The sequence below is a fragment of the Giraffa tippelskirchi genome, chromosome 3, assembly GCF_054371585.1.
Source record: "Giraffa tippelskirchi isolate mGirTip1 chromosome 3, T2T-mGirTip1v1.2.pri, whole genome shotgun sequence".
Taxonomy (NCBI): domain Eukaryota; kingdom Metazoa; phylum Chordata; class Mammalia; order Artiodactyla; family Giraffidae; genus Giraffa; species Giraffa tippelskirchi.
The window spans coordinates 24,131,782-24,154,550 of NC_137277.1; the positions used below are offsets into that span (position 1 = coordinate 24,131,782).

Consider the following 22,769-nt stretch of genomic DNA (forward strand, 5'->3'; position numbering starts at 1 on the left):
TTTTTCCCTAACACTTTTGCATGCATTTGTGGCTTCAATCACTTGAGAAAAATTTATCCTTCACTCTTGAGTCTAGAAATGTGTGATAATTGGCTTTTAAAGATAACAAAATTGTGTACCTTCACTTCAGTTTTCATTGTATGCATTATCAATTCCAGTGTCTTCCCTGGGAAAGAATGATATGGTTTTCTTTTTTAAAATACTTATTTTTGTCTGTGCTGAGTCTGGGTTGCTATGCCCCGGCTTTCTCTAGTTGCAGTGGATGGGCTTTCTCTCTAGTTGCTGTGCGTGGACTTCTTGTTGTGATGGCTTCTCTTGTTGCAGAGGACAGGCTCCAGAGTGCACAGGCTCAGCAGTGTGGGGACGGGGTTAGATGCCCCATGGCATGTAGGATCTTCCCGGACCAGAGACAGAACCTGTGTCCCCTTCATTCCAGGAGGATTCTTAACCACTGGACCACCAGAGAAGTCCTACACTCAGTTTATTTGGAACAAATGCTTTGAACTACTGAGTAGAGCTGAATTGATCTCAGTGGAAATCCTATTTCCCCTTTTGTAACTGACAAGAATCTTGTAACTGACAAGAATCCAGTCCTGGGACTTGCCTGGTGGTGCAGTGGATGATCCAGAAGATTCCACATGCCATGGAGTAACTTAAGCCTGTGCACTACAAGTTCTGAGCCCGTGTTCTAATAAAGCCCGCACACCCCAACTACTGAGTCTGCCTGCTGCAGCTACTGAGGCCTGTGCACCTAGAGCCTGCGCTCTCAACAAGAGAAGCCCCCAGCAGTGAGAAGCCAATGTGTTGCAAAGAGTAATCCCAGCTTGCTCCAACTAGAGAAAGCCCACACAAAGCAACAAAGACCCAGTGCAGCCAAAAAACAAAAAAAGAATCTAGTTCTGTTTGGGCTCTAGAATTATAGGCAGAAAATGATATTAAGAAAATGGACGACATTTTAATTCACTGATCAATCACAGGACCAATACCTGAAAAGCCTGGAGAAGCTGGCTTTAGCTAAGGTCATATAAATCTATGATAACATTAGTCAGGATCTAAAGGTAACCCCAAAATCTGTGTTTCCAAACGTATCATAGTTTCGAACTGCTACCAGGTCACAGACAGCTAAACACATTTTTAGCTGTATGAAGACAGAATGACGTAACAATCTTTGTAATCTCTGTAGAAATTGTAAATGCTCAGTAAATACTTACTAAATTAATATGGTGAGACCACTTGAAAGACTCACACCAGATACTAGATTTTCAAGCCTATAGTATTTAAAAAAAGAATAAAACCTTTCAAGTGTGCAGGTTGTTCCCAAAGAGGCTCAATCTATAAAATAATAAAAGGCAAAGAGAGTTTCTAGTGAGACAAGACAAAAATCAAGGATTATAAATCTATATAGTTTTATTAAGACAAAAAACCGACAGTGTTGATATGAAGTTTACATTTAAACAAAAGTTTTCACAAAAACTAACACACGCCTAAAAATTACAATGGAGCTCTAGATGCAGGTCAAGACGATGTCAACAACTGATGGATCTCATGACTCAAGACAGCGTTTTGGATTTTAATTAATTCTTAGGATTAAAAAATTTGTTTTAAACACTGCCCCAGTATGAAAATTAAATCTTCTCCTGAGACCAGGGCTTTTGAAATCATTCAACTCTTGAACTTGTGCTGTCAGTGACTGAACCCTGCCACCAATGGTTTCAAAGTTCAAAAAACAGAGGCTCCAAGAGTTTTCCACCATATGAGCACCGGCCCTTGTCTTTCCCTATTCACCTACCTCCTATACCACTCTCTGCCCTTCCCTAAATACTTCACCAGTGGCTTGGATGGAGAAGCTGATATTTGTAACTTCACAATAGGAAAAGAAAGGGTCTTCCTGTCAGTTTCATGAAGTAGCACCTCTAAGACAGAATGATCTGCCTGTGTATACACTCCAATAAGACTTTTCCTCCTCAACCAGTTTTCATCCCCCAAATGGCAGCTTTGGTAGCTTCTTAGTCCTTTGTTGGGAACAGCATTAAGCTCAGGCAGGGAATACCTTGGCTTCTAAGTTTCAGGCATTCACAGCTTTTAAACAGTCTCTCACAGTCCTCATTTAGGTTGCCAATGACATTTTTTGAAAGGATACAATATTCTGGACACAGAACCCAATCATCATTAGTTCTTTCCTTTGTTTCACCGTTTCCCCAAATTTTAACAAAAATGATCCTAACCCATCTCCCTTCTTTCCCACCCCATCCCACCCACCCCAAATAATACACCAGTAATAGCCAAAAACTACACACATGCTATGCTGTAAAAATGCAGAGTTAACACTATCGGGAAGAAGGCTATGTGGGTTGTGGAGATGCTCTTTGAAGATCTACAGTATCTCTTGCTCTCCCACATCCCATTCTGCATTTCGTCCTTCATAGAAGGCCCTTTGCTTTTTTTTTTTGAAGCAAAGTTCAGAATGGGTTGCCTTGAAACACTGACCCTCCTTCCCCTCCACCGGGATGGGTGTGCAAACTATACAGCATGGAACGGCTTTAAAGCACTTAGGCTGCTGTAGGGCACAGAAACTATACTGGCTCTTCAAAGGACATCTTCTCAAGCCACCTTTATGGTGTCAAGACAAGTAGAACTCCTTCTTTCCCCACGTGAAACCCACAGTCACATGTGACAGGGGCTAGTATTCAAGAAAGTTAATTCTTATCATCTTTTTTGTCATCATCCTCTGAGGGGTAAGAATGCCACGTCAGCCTTTCCTCATAGAAGGATATGACAACCTGTGGGCACTTGACATTGGCTTCCTTGGCAGGGACCAGGTCAGCCTCATCAGAGTTCTTCCTGTAGAACAAAGCACAAAGAGACTTTGAGACCAGGTGGTGGTGGTCTCCTAACATGGATCTCCCAAGAGACTGGGCTTTAAAAATATTAATTCCAGAAGACAGGCCAGGGAAGGATGATAACATGGGGTAAACATCATCTACTAGCAGCTTTTAGTCAAGTAATATCCTCGCATATCTTTTCCCATTGAAAATACCCTCTTTGTCAAAAGCTAACTCTGAACCCCTGGGAACCTCTGAACACCCCCACACATAAAAAACATGACACTCTCAGATTCTCTGAAGGAATAAGAAAGGCTATCATATTCCTCCAAAGCCATATCCCAGCTGCTAAAAGCCCATGGAGAGATCCTGGCCTGGTAACAGGATTTAATACCGTGCTAGATAGTAAGATTTAATACCAATTTGGCTCTACCCAGAGCCAATGCAGGTAGAGTCTTTCTTGCTGACTCATAATCACACTGTTTAACACTACCAAATACCATGCGCACACAGATAGGCCACAACTCCCAGGTGCTTTGAAATGGTGCTTCAAAACTAGGAGGCAGAAAATAAAGGGACTGTTATGTAATTCTCTACGTTTTTCTCAATTTTAAAATGTTCTCAAAGATTGAAAACCACATACATATTACAAGGGACTTAGGCATACTCTCTCTTCAGGTCATTGGGAACATCCTAGATGAAAGCAATAGCACAGGGCAGGCAGCAGACAGATACATGTATGAGGGGATCTCTGATGAGGCACCACACCAAACTTCTGGAACCCCAGCAACATGTATACCTAAGCCCCACAGCCCCACCGACCCAGGGAAGAGTAAGCCAGGAAAGTATGTTTCTGAGTAACAGATAAGAGAATGAGAGGGAAAAGAAGTATAACAGTATGGGAGCCTGAAGCAGGCTACCCCTTGCTGACAATTCAACAGCCTCTGAGGTAACAGTTCAGTCATTTCACTGCACAGAAAAACAGCTACTCAGGGAAATGAACAAGTATCTCCATTCTCCAGGGAAAATAACTTTAAAATGAACGTGGTTTTATAATCAACATCCACTCTTAACTTGCAGCTACATTCAGCTATAATCTTTACACATACTAGTGAGTCAACCAAAGGGATGTAATGTCAGGCAATAAGGAAGTGCTACCATTACTCAGACTGGTCACATACAGCCACACAAAAGTATATCACAATTGGACTGAGTAACTCCTGGTATTCATTCTTTTCCCCCATATGCAGCACCTTAAAAATGAACTTTTCTTCTACAGGCCAGCAATAAATAAGCTAAAAGGAAGTCAGGTTCAATAAACACCTAGGGAATGCATGGGAAAAAAATAAGAGGTTTAGCCAGACATGACACTGGCTTTCAGTGTTCAAGTTAGGCCTCTCTTGCCACCTTCTAAAGGAGAGGAATTGATGCAAGTTTCTAGGAAGGGTCTAGACTGACAAAAGGATAAAGTCCCTAAAATAATGCTTCCTTGGCAAAGGCTTAGAATTATTCACTCCTAATTTATATTTTAAAGGCAGTGATTGAGCTCCATTTTGAGGGGAGGAGAACAAGCATTTCCAACAAGCAAGAAAAAGGGAAAAAAGTCTTCCTTTTGGACAGAGAGTAGAGAACTTTGGGTTAATTATAGTTCTTAAGAGTCTCAGGACAACTGCTTTCATTGAGATGTTTCATGGAGTACTACCACCACTGGTTATAGTGAAAAAAGGCAGGCTTCTCTGCGCTTAGTAAAGGGGCCTTGCTGACCCCTGCTGGCAGACTTTGCAATTGAAAAGTTGCACCAACTGGAAAGGATCTAACCAGGACAAAGAACGAGCTTCAGAAGTTCTTTTCTAACCCTGAGAAGTTAACAGAATTTCTGATCCTGGGGCTAGGCTGATCTCTATTAAGAAGGTTGTGGAAAGGGAGGATGGTTCAATCACATTTCTTTTTCCCCCCCTTTATTACAGAAGTGAAATGTGATTCCTTCCTGTACACACCTCTCCACTCTAGATTTTCTCCCACATCCTGAAAAAAAAAAAAAGTGAGGGGGGCAAAAATCTGAGAATCCTAAAGGCCCTACCTGTAACTCATGAGACCAGGCTGGCAGTCAGGCTGAGGGTAACTATTGAAGTACTATGCCATCTTAAAGATTTCACATCTGGACAACTAGAATTTCCAAGGTCTACCTCTTTTCCTTTGGCATGGAACAGATGAGAAGAAAAACAACAACAAAAACACACAGAGCCACTGGCAGACTCACCATTTCATTAGAAACATGAGTTCTCCACTGGAGTCCGTAGCTCCAATAATCCGCTCTGGTTCCAAACCCCGGGCAAAGCCTCGTGGCTTTTCTGACTGTAAAAACCAGATGGAACAATTTTAATTGTATGGGATTGTTCTCCAGACTAGAGCTACTCCTGTTTTGGTGATAATGTAATCAAATCCTTCTGCCAACATTTCACCAATTCTTTGGCTCTAAGTCACAAGCCTTTTAGAATCAGAGTGATGATTCCATCAAGTTTTGATGTGCTTGAGGTTTCCCCATGTGTAAAAAGGGACATTCATCTCAAGCAAAATAAATGTTCACAATTGTTTCTTCACCCTCAAAAGGTACCTTACTTTATGGTACTGAATGGATTAAAACCTGAAATGATTAAAACATTGACAGCATCTTCTCACACAAATTAATTCCCTTGCACTTACTTGTTCTTAAACCTCAGATGTGAGTAGATTATGTGGCTTCATGAGAGCCCCCAGACATTTTTAAAGCATTAGCCTATCTAAGACTGCAAGGACCAAGATCCAAGCGGCAGCAGAACAAAAGTCCTGAAATTATCTGGCTGTCAGCTTCTTTGACAGCAGCATGAATTTTGGGGTAGTAAAAATTCTTACTTCAAGTCTTACCTCTTCTTTCTTCTTCTTTGGTTTGCTCTCCTCCCCCTTATCTTCCGAATCAGAATCAGCTTTGCGCTTGCCTCCCTCTGATTTATCTGTCTCGTGTGCTGTTTTCTGTGACTGCAGAAACTCAGCAATGAGGTCAGGACAATCCAGGTTCTCTTCTGGTTCCCATGTGTTATCCTCACTGAAACCAGAGGCACACTAGTCACAAAGTTAGTACACACTCACACCACCGCGAGGCACAGGAGGATGACAGCTGCTGTCCTTGGAAAAGAACTAGATTCTGTCCAAGACCAAGAACTCGACAAAGCTCAAATTTCTTGGGAGGTGGTAGGGGGCTTTTTAGTATTAACACAAATCGAAAGCTGCCTCCTTCAAAAGAAAGTTTACTTGCTCTTTGCAGACTTGCATCAGTCTTAAGCCACATACAAAACTGCTCACCAGAAATCGGTCATGCATGATAGCATTTTGTACATGTAGACCATTTTCCTAATTAGACTATAAGCCATGGAGGCCAAGCTAGAGTCGTAATGTACCCATCAGAGCACCCTGTGCCCTGTGTCACGCACATTAGCCGTCTCCTGAGAAACAGTTGGTGATTGGATGAACAGATCTTTCTGGGTGAATGAAACTTACTCTGAGAACCCCTTCCACTTTAGGAGATACTCCACTTTGCCCTTTACCACTCGACGGTCTAGAACTTTTTCCACCACATATTCTTCTTCCTCTTCTTCTAGCACCTCCTCCACTTTCTTCTTGTTTTGTTTCTTCCCCATAGTGCCCGCCAGTTTTCTGGTATAAAGGATGACGCTGCTAAAATGATAAAGGAAATAAAAAGGACATTAGGGCACTCTTCTTAGGGGAATATGTGGATAAGAAAACCAGGGATATCAAAAATGACTTTAATAGGGCATGATACTGCTATTAAATGTTATGCCTATTCATTTTCAATACCCAAGAGTTTTCTGATTAAGTTGAACTAGAAAGTTAGTTTTCTAAAACAGGTCCAGCTAATCTCACAGCAAAACTTCTTTATGCCTGCTGCTGCTACTGCTGCTGCTAAGTCGCTTCAGTCGTGTCCGACTCTGTGCGACCCCACAGACGGCAGCCCACCAGGCTCCGCCGTCTCAGGGATTCTCCAGGCAAGAACACTGGAGTGGGTTGCCATTTCCTTCTCCAATGCATGAAAGTGAAAAGTGAAAGTGAAGCCGCTCAGTCGTGTCCAACTCTTCGCGACCCCATGGACTGCAGCCTATCAGGCTCCTCTGTCCATGGGATTTTCCAAGCAAGAGTACTGGCGTGGGGTGCCATTGCCTTCTCCACTTTATGCCTGCACATCCACTTAAAACTTTTATACTCATTCTAAGTTTAAAAATAACTCCCAATACTTCTTTACTTATGATATCTAAAGTATTACATTAATTTGAAAGAAAAGCAATCTTCCCCAAAATAAGGTCTGTACATCAAACCTAAAATATATATAACCCGCTGATCCATATTTTCTCCTATACTCTGAATGTTTTTCAATTTCACCAAAGTATTCAACTTAGATTTTTACTATGGGAAATGGCTTATCCTATTTATTAGACATCTAGTTTAATTTTCCCTTCTGTATATGCATATATAATATATACAATTCTTCTGCAATATTAAGCACCATCTCTTTTGAGTTCCCTTAAGATTCTTTATGTGGTTTTTCTTTTCTAAGAATGTCACTATTAATTCTCATTTGTTAAGATTTTATTCTTTTTATTTCTAAGGCTGAGAAAGATTCATAAAAATGCCACAATGACCATGAGATTCTCTAATGAATTTGGAAGTAAGTATGGGGAAAAAGATATCACAGATAACAAAACCTGTATTCTTTTGTATAATATATCATCAGGCTAGGTAACTTCTAGGGCTTCCCAGGTGGTGCTGGTGGTAAAGAACCCACCTGCCAACACAGGAAACATAAGAGACATGGGTTCAATCCCTGGGTTGAGAAGATCCCCTGGAGGAGGGCATGGCAACCCACTCCGGTATTCTTGCCTGGAGAATTCCATGGACAGAGGAGCCTGGTGGGCTGCAATCCACAGGGTTGCAAAGAGTCTGACACAACTGAAGCGACTTAGCACACACACACAGTAACCTCTAAGGGTTTTCCAGTCCCCTACAAATCCGTTCTCTTTGGTCCTTCATACAACTCTTCTAACTGCTGGGTAGGCATAAAGCCTACAACTGTGTCAGTAGGTGGCGCCATAAGATACTAATACAATAAAATTGATCTACAAAACTGGCTGAAATCTACAAACTCAATAGATCAGCTACCAGCAGGAAATATAGAGTCAAAAGTATGGCAGATGATCCAAGACAAGAAAGTAGTTACTACCATGTTTCGTGTTTGTATTTAAGGCAGTGCCAATTTGGGGGTTAAACTGCTTATTTCTAGCATCCTTGGGAAAGGAGTCTTACTGAGTGAAAGTATAAACTCTTCTACATATTTTTAAACTGGCATGTGGACAGAATATATTTAGAAAGAGCTCATCTATAGACTATATGAAATAATCCTTTCATAAAAATCAGACCTACCATTGTGACTCAGTTACAGTATCTACAGATGTTGAGTTAGCTTACATTCTGAGATATTCTCATTTCGGTACATATGAGCAATTCGGACTAGTGAAACAACAAACATTTGGTTGGCTGCTAGAAAATTTTAGACACTGCTGGAGACTGGAGACTCAAGAGAGTAAGTAATGGTTCCTGTTTTCCAGAAACCTCATGTCTGTCAATTAAAAATAAAGATACCTCTTCCACTAAAGGCATTCTGAACTTCTTCACACGAGAAGTTATCTGAGGTGCTTTTAGTGTGGTCTATGGCAATAACCAATGCCCCTGTCCACACAGCTCAAACACACATCTATGCGGACTCTTCCTCTTCATCACATTTGCTCATTCCTCTTTTACATACCAAAGATTCTGCTTTCCTCCCCTCCCCAACCCCTCTATGTTTTAGTGCCACATGAGTTTTCCTTTTCTTCTGTTACTGAACAGACTAATCAATGCACTGAATGTCAGCTTTGGCTAATTATTGGCTATTGTGCCTCTGATTCAAAGGCTGTTGCTTCTTCCTGGAGGGAAGTATTTTCAGGTTTTCAGAATTCTGATTGCCATGATAAGTGTTATTTTATCAGCAAAGAAAACAAATCTAATTGTTCTTTTGGATAAGTGCTTCAGTAGTAGCTGCTCCCAAGAACAAGCGCTACTCTTTGCAAGATTTATCATCAGAGAAAAATAAATTGACAGTTACCTTTCAATAACAAAGGGTACCACAACTCCCTACATTCGTTTGGACTCAGAAATTAGAAGCCACTCCCTTTCAAAACAGACAGAAAGAAAACAGTGGTTTACAGACAACTCCAAACCAGTTAACTGTCCCCTCTTCCTAATCAACCTTCTTCTAAGCAATTTAAAAAAGTAAAGAAAAGGTAGTCTTATCATTCTGGCTTCAGAATTAAGAGCTATTTATCTGTGTTATCTACATTAATAGCTGTATTTGTCTTACAAAAAGTCCTGCTACTACAAAATAATGACAGTTTCTACCTCATCTCTAGCTACTGGGAAATCTGGAGTGAGACTTGTTTTCCCTTACTCACTTAAACTCATTGTCCTAACAGCAACTCAAATGAGAAGTGAAGAATGTAGAAAATAGACCTCCATTTCTGTCTTGAGTTTTCTTAACTAGCTCATCCCAGCACCTTTCTCCAGAGGTTAGATTCTTTATATTGGAGATTCTCAGCCAGACTTCCCAATGTGAGTTTCTTCCTTATTTATTGGTACATCTCTGGGGTCCTGAATAAGCCATTTGTCAAAGTCAGTAGAGAAGTGGATTAAATACACAACTCATTCTTCCCACAGAACCGAGCACTTTCAGACAAGCCAAAGTGAAAGTGCTTAGTCGTGTCCGACTCTTTGCGACCCCATGGACTGTAGCCCTCCAGGGTTCTCCATCCATGGGATTTTCCAGAATACTAGGATTTTCCAGAATACTGGAGTGAATTGCCATTTCCTTCTCTAGGGGATCTTCCTGACTCAAGGATCGAACTTGGGTCTTCTGCATTGTGGGCAGACCCTTTACCGTCTGAGCCACCAGGGAAGTCAGACAAGCCAAGATCTCCCTTATATATTATGACAGGCCAGTCATTTGCATATAGTTTCCAAACTGATAATGTCAAGAGAAACCCCCTCTCCTTGAATATGGCAGTCTCCAAATACCAGCAGTGACATCTGGAAGGAGGGTTCTCAATTGGAATTGCTTGGCAAGGAAATTTCAAAGTAACTCAGATCAGAGTAGTAGCACAATGGAAAAATGCCATTAGTCAATTCTATTTGCCATTCTCTCTAAATATCCTGGCAACCAAATTATGGCATAAAAAGTGCCAAAATCAATGAACAAAGGGTCAAGATATATACCAGAACATCACAATGTGTACACACAGGTGAACAGTTCTAAATTAACTCAGAAATCTTAGTCCATGGACAAGTCTTCTTAAGGCTCATCACGATGTTTCAGGCAAAAAAACCCTACGATCGGTTGAGCCACTACAGTTTTTTACCTAAATATTTAACTGGGTCTCCCACATTAAAAAAATTTTTTTTTTAATTTTAACTTTTGTCTGTGCTGGGTCTTCACTGCTGCAAGCAGGCTTTCTCTAGTTGCAGAGAGTGGGGGCTACTCTCTAGTTTCAGTGCACAGGTTTCTCATTGCAGTGGCTTCTCGTTGCAAGACTATGGGCTCTAGGCCCGTGCTGGCTTCAGCAGCTGGGGATGGTTGGTCTCTAGAGGGCAGACATCAGTAGCTGTGGTGCACAGGCTTAGCTGCCCCAAGGCATATGGGATCTTCCCAAAGCAGGGATCGAACCCATGTGCCCTGCTTTGGCAGGTGGATTCTGAACCACTGGACCACCAGGGAAGTCCGATCTGCCACATTTAAAATGCCTAGAAAAATAGTACTTCACATTTATATTGTGCTTTACAGTTAATGTGCTACCACAACTCATTTGATCTTTGAAATCATAAAATAAGCCATTCAGATGTCATTGACACCTCAGAGATAACACAACAGATTTACAGGAAATAAACCTCCCAAGGTCACACAATTAATAAAATTATAGCACTTCAGTATGCACATCTCCTAGCAGGGCTGGGCTAATGACCCTGCCACACACACAGATCTAGGAACTAGACCAAACAACATACTTACAGGGAGATTTCCCTCCAGTCTGTACAAGGAAAGGCTCTAAAGGTCTGACTTGATCCTCTCTACAATCTGTTATCAGTAAGTAAGGAAGTGACTGGCAATGATTTCTTTCAGTTAAGACCTTGGAATATGTATAGGTGTTTAAAAAAACTATTTGGTCTTTTCCAATGAGTCTGCTGATGTGCAGAGCAGACTCAGTTGAAAAGACCCTCATGCTGGGAAAGACTGAAGGCAAAAGAAGGGGGGGGGGGGCTGAGGAAGAGATGGTTAGATAGCATCACTGACAATGAACATGAATTTGAGCAGACTCGGAGATGGTAGAGGACAGAGGAGCCTGGTGTGCTGCATCCATGGGGTCACAACTTAGCGAATGAACAACAACAGCTGGAATATGGAAGCCATTCACTGTTAATTAAATCATCAGGTGTGACAAAGTTTTGGTTTTTAGGGCCCCAGGAGTCTTCTGAGTCTTTTAAATTGACAAGTGCTGTGTGCTCAGTTGTTTCAGTCATGTCCGACTCTTTGCAACCCCATGGACAGCAGCCCGCCAGGCTCCTCTGTCCATGGGATTTTCCTGGCAAGAACACTGGTAGGAAAATGGGTTGCCATTTCCTCCTCCAGGGGTTCTTCCCGACGCAGGGATCAAACTCATGTCTCCTGCATTGCAGGTGGATTCTTTGCTGCTGAGCCAATAGGGAAGCCCTGACAAGTACAGAATTTTGAATTTTTGTTGCTTAGCAAGTAGGCTACAGAGAATTACTGAGAAAAATGCCAGTTTTAAGAACCCAAACTTGTTCTATGGTGTCCCAATGAATCCAGGAATAGTGTAAATCTGAAGCAAGAGTCATGAACTCATAGCTCTTTAAGAGAAAAAAGCACAGTTGAGATTCTCCTAAGCACCCCTCCACTCCTACAGTTAAGAGCTAGAAAATGGAAAGGAGGAACAATGCTGCTTGCTGGCAGAAGACAGTGAAGTTATCAGACACAGGATTAGGCATTCTGTTTTTGAATATAGGCATACCTCCAGACCTCTACAATAAAATGAGTCTCACAACTTTTCTTGTTTCCCAGTGCATATAAAAGTTGTTCACACTATACTGTAGTCTACTAAGCATGCAATAGTATTATGTCTAAATAACCAATACAAATACCTTAAACAAAAAATACTGCTAAAAATGCTAACCATCATTTGAACCTTCAGCAAGTCATAATCTTTTTGCTAATGAAGAGTCTTGCCTTCATGTTGATAGCTGCAGACTGAAGATGGTGCATTATGAAAGATGGGGTGGTTATGACAGTTTCTTAAAATAAGACAACAATGAAGTTCACCACATTGACTCTTCCTTTCATAAACTGCTTTCTTTGTAGCATTCATGCTGTTTGATAGCCTTTTACCCACAGAACTTCCTTCAAAATTGGAGTCAGTCCTGTCAAACCCTGCTGTTTATCAAATGAGTTTGTATAATATTCTAAATTCTTTGTTGTCATTTCAACAACCTTCACAGTATCTCCACCAGGAATAGATTCTATCTCAAGAAACCACTTTTTTGGCTGAACCATAGGAAGCAACGCATCAGTTGAAGTTTTGAGATTGCAGCAATTTACTCTTTAGACTCCACTTCTAAATCTAATTCTCTTGCTATTTCCACTACAAGTGCACTTCCTTCACTAAAGTCTTGAACTCCTCAAGGTCAATCCATAAGGGTCGGGAATTAACTTCTTCCAAATTCCTATTAACTGTTGATATTTTGACCTCTTCCAATGAACCACGAATGTTCTTAATGGTTTCTAGAATGGTGAATCCTTTCCAGAAGGTTTTCAATTTTCTTTCCCCAGATCTATCAGAGGAGTCACTATCTATGGCCGTTAGAGCCTTACAAAATGTATTTCTTAAATAATAAGACTTGAAAGTCAAAATGACTCCTTGATCCATTGGCTGTAGAATGATGCTGTGTTTGCAGGCATGAAAACAACATTAATCTTTTACATCTCCATTAGAGCTCTTGGGTGACCAAATGTATTATCAATGAGCAGTAATATTTTGAAAAGAATCTTTTTTCCTGAGCAGTAAGTCTCAACAATGGGCTTAAAATACTGTAACTTTATTGTGTGCAGCAGATCTTTTCACACCAAGTATTAGTATTTCCATGTGCAATAAATTAAGATTTAAAATGATAAAGTTATTGTTAAGGAGATGCACTAGGCAATAGAAAAAGCTGAAGAGTTTTTGTCTGAAACTGGAAAACAGAATAGTCTGGAAAAAAGGGATATAAGGAAAGTACCATAAATTGCTAAGACCAAAAAAAGCAGCTTTGGGGGACATGTTCTAAACTGTGTTGTAAATAGATGCGCTGTCATCCAGGTTTTGTTATTCCATTTATAGAACACAGTCAGAGAAGATTTTTAAGGGCCCTAAGATTTTTGGAATGGTAAATGAGCACTGGCTTCAACTGAAAGTCACCAGTTATATTAGCCTCTATAGAGTCAGCCTATCCTTTGAAGCCAGGTATTGACTTCTCCTCTCTTGCTATGACAAAGTCCTAGACGGCATCTTCTTCCAATAGAAGGTTGTTTCATCTACACTGAAAATATGTTGTTTACTGTAGCCAACTTCATTAATTATTTTAGCTAGATCTTCTAGATAACTTGCTGTACCTTCTACATCAGCACTTGCACCACTCGCATCACCTTGCACTTTCAAGCTACAAAGACAGCTTCTTTCGTTAAATCTTACTAACCAACCTATGCTGACTTTTCTGCAGCTACTTTACCTTGCGAGGCTTTCATAGAACTGAGGAGTTAGGGCCTTCTCTGGATTAGACTTTGCCTTAAGGAAATGCTGTAACTGGTTTAATCTTCTATCCAGACAATTAAAACTTTCTACATATGAGCAAAAGGCTGTTTTGTTTTCTTATCATTCATGTGTTCATTGATGTAGCACTTTTAATTTCCTTCAGAAACTTCCTTTGCCTTCATAACTTGGCTAACCAGTGCCTATCTTTGGCCTTCGGCTTTTAACATGCCTTCCTCATTAAACTTAATAGTTTTTAGCCTCTAAAGTGAGTGACACAACTTTTCCTTTCACTTGAATACTTAAGAGGGGATTGTAGTGTTATTAAATGGCCTAATTTCAAGGAATAGGGAGGCCTGGGGAGAGGAAGAGAGACTGGAACAGCTGGCAGATTAAGTTCTGCTGTCTTAAATGGGCATCGTTTGTGGCACCCAAAAACAATTACAATAGTAGTATCAAAGATCACTGGTCACAGATCACTATAACAAATTTAACAGTAAGGAAAAGTTTGAAGTATTGAGAGAATTGCCAAAATGTGACACAGAGACATAAAGTGAGCAGATGCTATTGGAAAAATGGCACTGATAGACTTACTCGACACAGGGTTGCCATGAACTTGTAACTTGTAAACCTTCAATTTGTAAAAAATTCAATAATCTTCAAAACACAATAAAGTGAAGTCCGAGTGAAAGGGTATGAGAAGGATCTGAGAAGACAATGTGAGTATAGCTCCTGCTTGCCATCACATACATGAATTATAAAGGGCTACCCCAGAACTTCCAAGCTGATTTCTTGCCAGCTTTCAGAAAGGTCAAATTCCAGATGTGAGGACAAGGTAACATCTACAGACCTCTGAAACCAGACCAGTAGGGCGTTTTCAGTAAATCCTAAGGTAAAACACACTGGGTCTGGTGAGGTGACCATCTATACTAAGAAAGAATTCACAGGAAAGCAGACCTTGAGCAGAGAACTTTCACCTAAATGAGAAACAGAATCACCTATGGAATTTATAAATACAGAAGTCTACGTCCAATGAGTCAAAAAATAGAGTATGTGTATTATTTTTAAAAATATTTTGTTTTTCTAATTGTAATATAACATATGTATTCATATTCAATTACAAAAATACTTAATGTAGGAAATCAAAGTTTCCTTCCTCAAAACCTGTCTTTGTCCTTCTACATGTAAACTGACACAGATGTACATATGTGAAAATAGATATTACAGTTCTATAATTTGCCTTTTAATAAAATGTATCTCTGACATTGTTCCATAAAGATCTCCATTCTTAAGCTGCACAGTATTCCATATCGTATGGACACACCATACTCTAATCATTCACCTAGTGATGAAAATTTGGGTTGTTTCCTATTTTTTATTATTGCAAACAGTGTTGCTTTGATCACGGCATCTCACCTTTAAAAGCTCCTTAGGCGATCTGATGCACATCCTCGGAAAAAAGCCACTGCTACAAGAGGACTGACAGAAACTACATTCCTCAGTAAAATTACATAATTATTGCAAACATAAATCAATTCTTATACTTAGCGAAAAGGTAGGTGAACATTTTACTTTCTCCATAAAAATTTAGAATAAGGCTGGAACAGTAAGTGATAACTGATGTTCTTGAAAACAAAACCTCTATATCATATTCAACAGCATTCACTCAAGACCTTTTTTCTCCTAGCAATGAAACTGAAACAGTACTGCCTGAAGACTCCTTATAATTCCTCTAACCAGATGAAAGCTAGCTAGTATGAGCACCAGAAGCATATCTTTCCTGTCCTTGATCTCTCAAAACTATGCCTATAGGCATTATGTATATTTACTGCAAACTCAGTTTCCTCATCTGTAAAATAGGTGTAATAACTCCATGGAATTCCTTTGGGGTGAGCTTTTTATGACTTTCTGGCATTCATTATCTGTTTACATATTTGCACCTATGTCCTACTTACATTAATTATTTACTGCTTTAAGCATGAGAATAACTCTGAAATCCAGTGCAATGGGAACTTGGTGAGAAAATATCATTTTTTCCCCTAGGTATATGGCTGAAATTCATGACTAGGTTTTTCAAAACATCAGAGCAGCTCCAGAACACACTCAAGAAGGACCCAGGTCTGACTGATAAGAATGACCAGTAATTACAAAACAGAAACCAAGATCTCATTTCTGGAAGACTGAGAGAGAAGAGCTGCCAGACACTGAGAAATCACATTTCATATGCCTGAAGTGTAGAAATTCCTTATGTTCTTCCTTTTATCTCATCCAGGCAGAAAAATAAAGACCTTGTAGTAAAATGGCAAAAGGAATCTATCTTCCTATGAAGATAGATAGGTGAGGAAAAGGAAGTAAATTCTGGATACAAACAATGGAAAATTTCAACAGAATTATTTGCAAGAGGAATTTTAAGATTTCTGAAGAAACTACATAAATCCCAAAAGTCAGTTTTAATGACTTATATGGTCAAGTTCTATAATAAACTTCAGAGGTTATGATTTCAGGCTCTGATTTTACAGATATACTTTTTTAAAAGGTCAATTACTCAATTAAATGAATGGTCTAAGAATTCATGTAGCTTTTACTGAGTTCAGGACAAAATTATGACCTTGATTTCTCTCTATTCATACTTTGTATCTGGTCTCTTACTAAGTCCTGTTGATTTTTTATCTAAAATATCTTGTAACTTACACATTTGTCTAGTCTCACTGCTACCATCCTACTCAAGGTAACCACCATCTCCTGCCTGGGTAACTCCTAACCCAGTTCATTCTCAACAGTAGCCACTGATGTAAAAATGCAGACCTCCATATTATTATCTGCAGGCATTTGAACTGAAGACCACTGCATCTAACCCTATCAATCACGATTACCTTGCCCTTTGCCCCATTCTTCACTTAACCAATTCCCTTAACTAAAATGCCCCCATAAGAAGCATCCTTGAAGCCCCAGACTAGGTTTAGGTTAACTCTTCCTGTGAATGTACTCCTACATCATCTACTGAGAGTCTATTATGTGTGAGACACTAGAAAAATGGGGAGAACAACACAAACAAAATCCCTGGTCTCTTAAGAGTTTATACTCTAACACGGACAAATAAGTGAGCATGTATGCACGCGTGTGTGTGCAGAGTCGGGGTCAGACAAGAAGCAAGAAAACATTAATGGGACTTCCCTAGTGGTGCAGTGGTTAAGATCTCGCCTTCCAATGCAGAGGGTGTGAGTTGGTCAGGGAGCTAAGATTCCACATGCTTCGCCACCAAAACATAAAACAGAAGCACTGTAACAAATTCAATAAAGATTTTAAGGAGACAATTCGGCAAAACTTAGAAAAATATACCAAATTTAGAGAACAGTGGGTTCAAAGTCCTAGGGTGAGAAGAGCTTGCTTTATCTGAGGAACAGACATGTGGCCAGGTAGAAAGAGCTAGACTGAGGGAGCAGCAGACAAGAACCAGATGATAATTACTGTGTATTTCACTCCCCACTTCATTCCTTCTTCATCTAGCTCCCTTTTCCATTCCATGTTTTCCTTACCTGTCTTTTGCCTCTAGCTTAGGTTCAAGGCCTAGTCAGTTAATGGCATAAAAGTTAACGGCTACAGCTCTACTAGCTTTTAATACCATCTATTATAAAAACAAATCAAAACAATAAGCATTTACTAACAGCCTGGGTGGAAAAAGGTAACCAATTCATTCCAGCTAAAGCATTGAAAGCTTCTGCAAGTTCCACATCACAGGAACCCCTTCGACCCAGGCAAATGGAACTGTTGGGCCAGGCTAGCAGGATCTGCAGACTCACAGGAAGTACAGGCTTTTGAAAATGCCGTAAGGGTTAGTAATAACATATAACTTTTACTGAATACTGAACACTTAATGCATAGAAAGGCACTTAATTCAACCCTCACAACAAACACTATTAAGCCCATTTCACAAATGAGGAAACTAAGGCTTTCTGAAGCAAAGGAAAATTCCCAAAGTCCCCCAAGGGTAAGACACAGGATCAGGACTGTAAGATTAAAAACATACAAAAAAGTACAAAGGCAATTGAAGTTCATTTTCATTTCAAGAGAAGAAGTAACAGGAGTATGTAATAATTAGCAAAAGAAATATAAGCAAGAATAAGTAGCCACAAAAGTATTATAGGGGTTTAGAAAAATAAATAGCTAGGGTGACTAGAGAGGTTTTGAAAAGTCAGGATTAGAGGTAAGGCTCCAATAGCATTTGAAAAGCTGGACTGGAGGGAGGCAATTTAAGCCCAGGGAACTATTGTTAACAAATGCAATGAGGCACTTCTGAGGTAGGCAGGGTGTAAACCATCTTGGGTGGGAGTAGACTGAATAGGAAAGCAGCAGGTAACTGCTAAAAAATTTTCTGCAAAGTCTCCTCCTCCTTCCTTAGAAAGGCCAAACTCCTCAGTATAACATCTAACACCCTTTAGATTCACCTATTCCATACTCCCACTTCCCTCACAAATCTTACATTCCTGTCAAAACAGAAAACTATAACCTGAACATACCCTGCACACTTCCCCCATGCATGGATTTGCTCTTTATTTAGAAGTGTGTGTGTGTGCACACGCTCAGTGTGTCCAACTGTTTGCGACCCCATGGATTGCAGCCTGCCAGGCTCCTCTGTCCATGGAATTTTCCAGGCAAGAATACTGGAGTGAGTTGCTATTATCCTGTCCAAGTAGTCAAAATCTTACCCATCCTTCAAGAGCTAGCGCAAATGCTACTTCTTCCATCATGCCTACCCAACTTAGCCAAATATTATTTCTCTTTTTCTTGTAATTACCAAAGCATTTTGTTTTTATTTTTACTCAGACACTCAATGAAAGGTAGGTCTGGGCCTGCCATACGGTGCTGAACCCCATATGGGCAATAAGAATGGATGTATCAGAATCAGATAACCAAGGAACAGAGGTTGAAAGCTCTTAGTTTTTCAGGGAAAGATCAGCAAACAAATTGGATTATGATCAGTAGCACTATCAGATATCAAAAGGCAGGTGAAGGCATGTACAGAATATTCGATTTGTAGTCCTTCTGACTCATGTTTCTAAATGCTTTTAGTTTGTTAGCTGTGGCTGTTTGTGAGGCAAATGCTTTCCAGATGGAAAACTTTACTGAGCAAAAAACAAGAATTTGTGCCACATGCCCAGTAAGCAGGAGTTTCATTTTTAAAGGAATCCCTGTCCTTGAATTCTGGGATCTAGGACTAGAATATCAGTGTGAAAATAAAATTAGAATTTTATCTGAGACGTGTCCAAAACTTTGGCTAACTCCTTTTCATTGCGCTGATGTAAATAAAACTATATATATATATATATATATATATATAAGCCACAGGGATCTGTAAATATTAGCAGGACACAATGATACCAGAAGCAAATCTTTTAGTTTAAAATGCAGTAAAAGTGATTAGAAAGCAAGACCAGAATTATGACTAAGTTGGAATTAAAAGCAGAAACCAAAGCGTTCATTGACAACAAAACAAAATCAGAATAATGACACTAACTTCTCAAATACCACAGTTCTGTTAAGCTTTCAATGTGTTAGCTACTATTAAAGAAAGGCACAATTTCACAGACTAATTAGGCCATCCTCTCTTGGTCAGCAAATCACAAAAGCTTAAAGGCAGTAACTCAAATACTTACACGATCAGAATTTTGTCTTTATTCAAATACCTTCTCCAATTAACCTTGGAAAGGCTATTCAAGTTTTCAATAGACATTGCTATTGAGAAATACTTAGCTCCATACAAAGGACACAAAATTTTCAAAATACTTATATAACAGAAAATATTCAAAGTACTATATAGCTTGCTGTTGAAACCCAGATCCTGAGTGCTCTCCTAGTCCCAGCCTAGGGTATTTAAAACTGCCACTTACACAATCTGCATACCTTTTCAGTATTTAATACCCGGGTGAGTATATTAAAAACGGAGGCTAAGACAAGAATGCCAAGGGCAACAGTTTTACTCTGCCAAATGTCATAGAACAAAAACAGGCAAATTGATTACATAAATGCACACTGAGTCATTCTGCTAACACAGGGAATTCTCAGGAAGATCTCAAAGCCCTATCCATTCATTCAACAATATGAATGAACTATGTGTTAGAGTCTTAGATGAACAAGAAGCATGGCCTATCCTACATGAACCCATAAACTAGCCATTAGCATCTTATTTCAAAAACTACCCAGAAAAATAAACTACGATGCAAAAATTCATCAAATACAATGGAAAATCTGTTATACCATCACAGATAGTATACAAAAACGAAGATTTCATTGGTAAACTACTAGAAAATGACAAAAATGCATCACTTCTCTTTAAGTGGTGTGAATTCAAAAAGAAATATTTTCCTAGTCTCTAAAATGGGCACCAGAAGATAGAATGGTTGCTTCCTTTCTTTAGATGATGATAAAAATATTAGTATCCTGTAGTCAAACTGCAGGATAGGGAATTCTTTCTCGGTCTCCTTTAATCAAGAAGCTAGAGGCACCAAGCTACACGACATTTACATCTTTAATGGGGGAAAAAAACACCTTAGGCTACAGCAGCCAATGAAGAAAACAGCACCACAGAGAAAACTGTAAAGGACTGAAGAGTCTTAACTGCCCTAAAGCTTTATCAAGGAGTGGCGGATTCCAACAATGGGCTCTTCAATCATATCACTTTGCATATAAATATCTGTAAGCACTTTGGAACACGGGCACTAATTTCCCAATTGTATTCCTGCAGCCATTCCAAAATCTTGGACCTTTTAGAACTATTCCAAAATGCCGACCTGATTCTTAACACAATTGAGAACGGTATCTTAAACCCCCGGTTCTCGTATAACTGATCTTCTTGAAAATGCCACCTCAACCGAGTCGAACCAGTACATGTCTGAATGCAACAGCAACCCAAGAAAAACCTTCATCTGAAGTTCTGAAAAAGGGGTAAAGTAGTGCTCTCTTCGTATTCAAATTTCTAGCAGGGACAAGCTGGCTAAAAAACTTAAGAACTCAAGGGAAAAAAATCTCACAATCTCATGAACTTTTCCACGTTCTCTCTCAAGTTCCCACATCATCTCCGTCTCTCACTAACTTCATTCCTTAAATATGAACTCATCTACACATTTCTACAATTTCACTGTCTTTTGTGACCAGCAACAATCCCAGATAAAAACTTATGTAATTAATTATGAATTAAAGCAAGAGTTGCACTTGGAGTGAAGGCAGTAGAAAACCTGGAAAAGATAATAAAATGCGTTCCACCTTTTCTTCACACATTATTCTTACAGCCGATCAACCAGGAAGCAAGCGGTGGCCAGTTTTTCCCTTTTCTTGTGCAAGCCTCAAAGAAAAGCTCTCGGGACCTCCGCCCACTTACTCTTAACAGTTTCTCCCTGCCACCCCCAGACCCCGAGCAAAACCAGGCAAATACCACCCCTCCTTCTAGACCCTTCCCCAATTTACTCAACAGACCTCCCCAAAGCACTACACTTTGGGCTGCCCTGCCCCCCACCCCCTTACAATTTCCTCGAAGTTACTGCTCCGCAATTCGGCAAGCGGAGTTCCTGTGGCAGCCCTGGCTGGACCCAATATTCTCAGGTTACATTTCTAACCTCGGGTCTTGCAGTCGTCAACCCTCCCTACGCTGGTTCAAGCGCCCAGGCTGTCCCGTCCGTCCTCTTCCCAATTTACTATGTTTCCTCTCCAGCCCGATCCCCCAGCCGTCCACCCAACCCACGTAGCATTGTCTTGGTCTACTCAGGCCGAAGAGCGACCCGTAAATGCTCGGCCCACCCCAAATCGCTTCAATCGCTGGCTCCGGACTCGCCGCCCCGCCCTCTCCATCTTCTCGCGCTCTTCGCCCTACCCACTGCGCCAGGCAGAAGGCTCGGCGCTGGGAAGGAGAGGGACTCGGGCGCGCTCCCCGCTCCTAACCTCCGCCGCGAGCTTGCGGCCCCTGATCCAGGGCTCCCGCTGCCGCCGCGCGCCATCCCCCCGCTTGCCCGCCTCTAGCGGGCTCTTCACCTCAGAGCAGCGCCCACAAGCCCGAGAGGAATCGGTGCCGCGCTACTGGCGGGTCTTGTCCGGCCGGCCGGGGGAGTGGCGACCAGAAAAGCTACAAGCCGGGTGACCACTGTCGAGCCCCCTCACTGAAGCGGCGTACCGCAGGCCCTTGCCAACGGCCCTCCCCTCAGACGAACAAAAGAGCCTCGCACTCTGCGCTGCCCGCCGCCCGCACCGCGCAGGCGCGACGACCCGCCGCACAGCACTATGGGACTCGGAGTCCGTCCCGGACTACAAGACCCGAAGTGCTGCGCGCTTTCCACGGCGCCACGCAGTTTGCGAGGGTTTCGATAAGTTTTAATTTTTCGACCGCTAGTACCAAAGCAACTGTAGTTCAGAACGCTGCAACCTAGCAAACTAAAACATGTGGTTTTACAAGCGAACCCCTTGATGTTCGGTGTAAAATATAAACCACTTTTGGACAGTAGTTCACATCCTTGAAAATTTTGAATCTTATGAAAGCTTTCTCACCAGATCTCTATAAGGCTCCTAGTTCTCATCGTTGAGACTACAGTACTTCCCCTTCGAGGCCTTCCCTGACCTGCTAAGCTAGGTTAGGTCCCCCTGGTATCTTGAATTTCCCCCTTACACTGGCTGCACGAATGGGCGGCTTTAGTGCCGAAACCCTCGATATCCATGAATACCCCTCCCTCACCCAGTCTCCTCAAAGACACCCAGAAATAGGCAAAAAACCTATTTCTTATTCTTTGAGACAAGTGTTCTAGCTTTGATTTCAGCTAGACCGCTATCCCCAAACTTGTTCATGTGGAAATTCGGTCTCATGATAATGTTCACCCTACTTTACTGTCATTAAGTAGTGTCTGTATTCTTTGCTGGACTCAAAACTCCACTCCCGTTAGGGCAGAAACCTCGGGCCAGTACAGCGCCTAGCATAAGGCAGTCAAATCAACATTTGTTGAATAAATGATTAAATAGGTTAATATGTGGGCTTCCC

The 22,769-nt window shown here is 40.9% G+C and overlaps 1 protein-coding gene across 2 annotated transcripts; it reads right to left on the minus strand.

The window, feature by feature from the left end:
• Window positions 1–1,389: 1,389 nt before the first annotated feature.
• Window positions 1,390–21,941, minus strand: CBX1 (chromobox 1). Of its 2 annotated transcripts, none has more exons than XM_081582423.1 (5): window positions 21,776–21,941; window positions 6,357–6,533; window positions 5,727–5,904; window positions 5,083–5,177; window positions 1,390–2,841 (listed from the first exon to the last, which is right to left on the minus strand). In XM_081582423.1, the coding sequence occupies exons 2-5, from the start codon at window positions 6,494–6,496 to the stop codon at window positions 2,697–2,699; spliced, it is 558 nt and encodes a 185-aa protein (XP_081438549.1). In that variant the 5' UTR covers window positions 6,497–6,533; window positions 21,776–21,941; the 3' UTR covers window positions 1,390–2,696. The 2 variants fall into 2 exon arrangements, with proteins under 2 accessions (XP_081438549.1, XP_081438547.1); XM_081582421.1 differs by having other exon boundaries at window positions 21,686–21,941.
• Window positions 21,942–22,769: the final 828 nt, after the last annotated feature.

Excerpts from the sequence above, each read along its gene's own strand:
- CBX1 (XM_081582421.1), bottom strand. The coding sequence starts at position 21,741 with ATGGCGCGCGGCGGCAGCGGGAGCCCTGGATCAGGGGCCGCAAGCTCG. Across the intron at positions 5,178-5,726 it reads CAAAGAAGAAGAAAGAAGAG|TCAGAAAAGCCACGAGGCTT; the intron begins GTAAGACTTGAA and ends TGGTTTTTACAG. Across the intron at positions 2,842-5,082 it reads CTCATGTTTCTAATGAAATG|GAAGAACTCTGATGAGGCTG; the intron begins GTGAGTCTGCCA and ends TTTGTTCTACAG.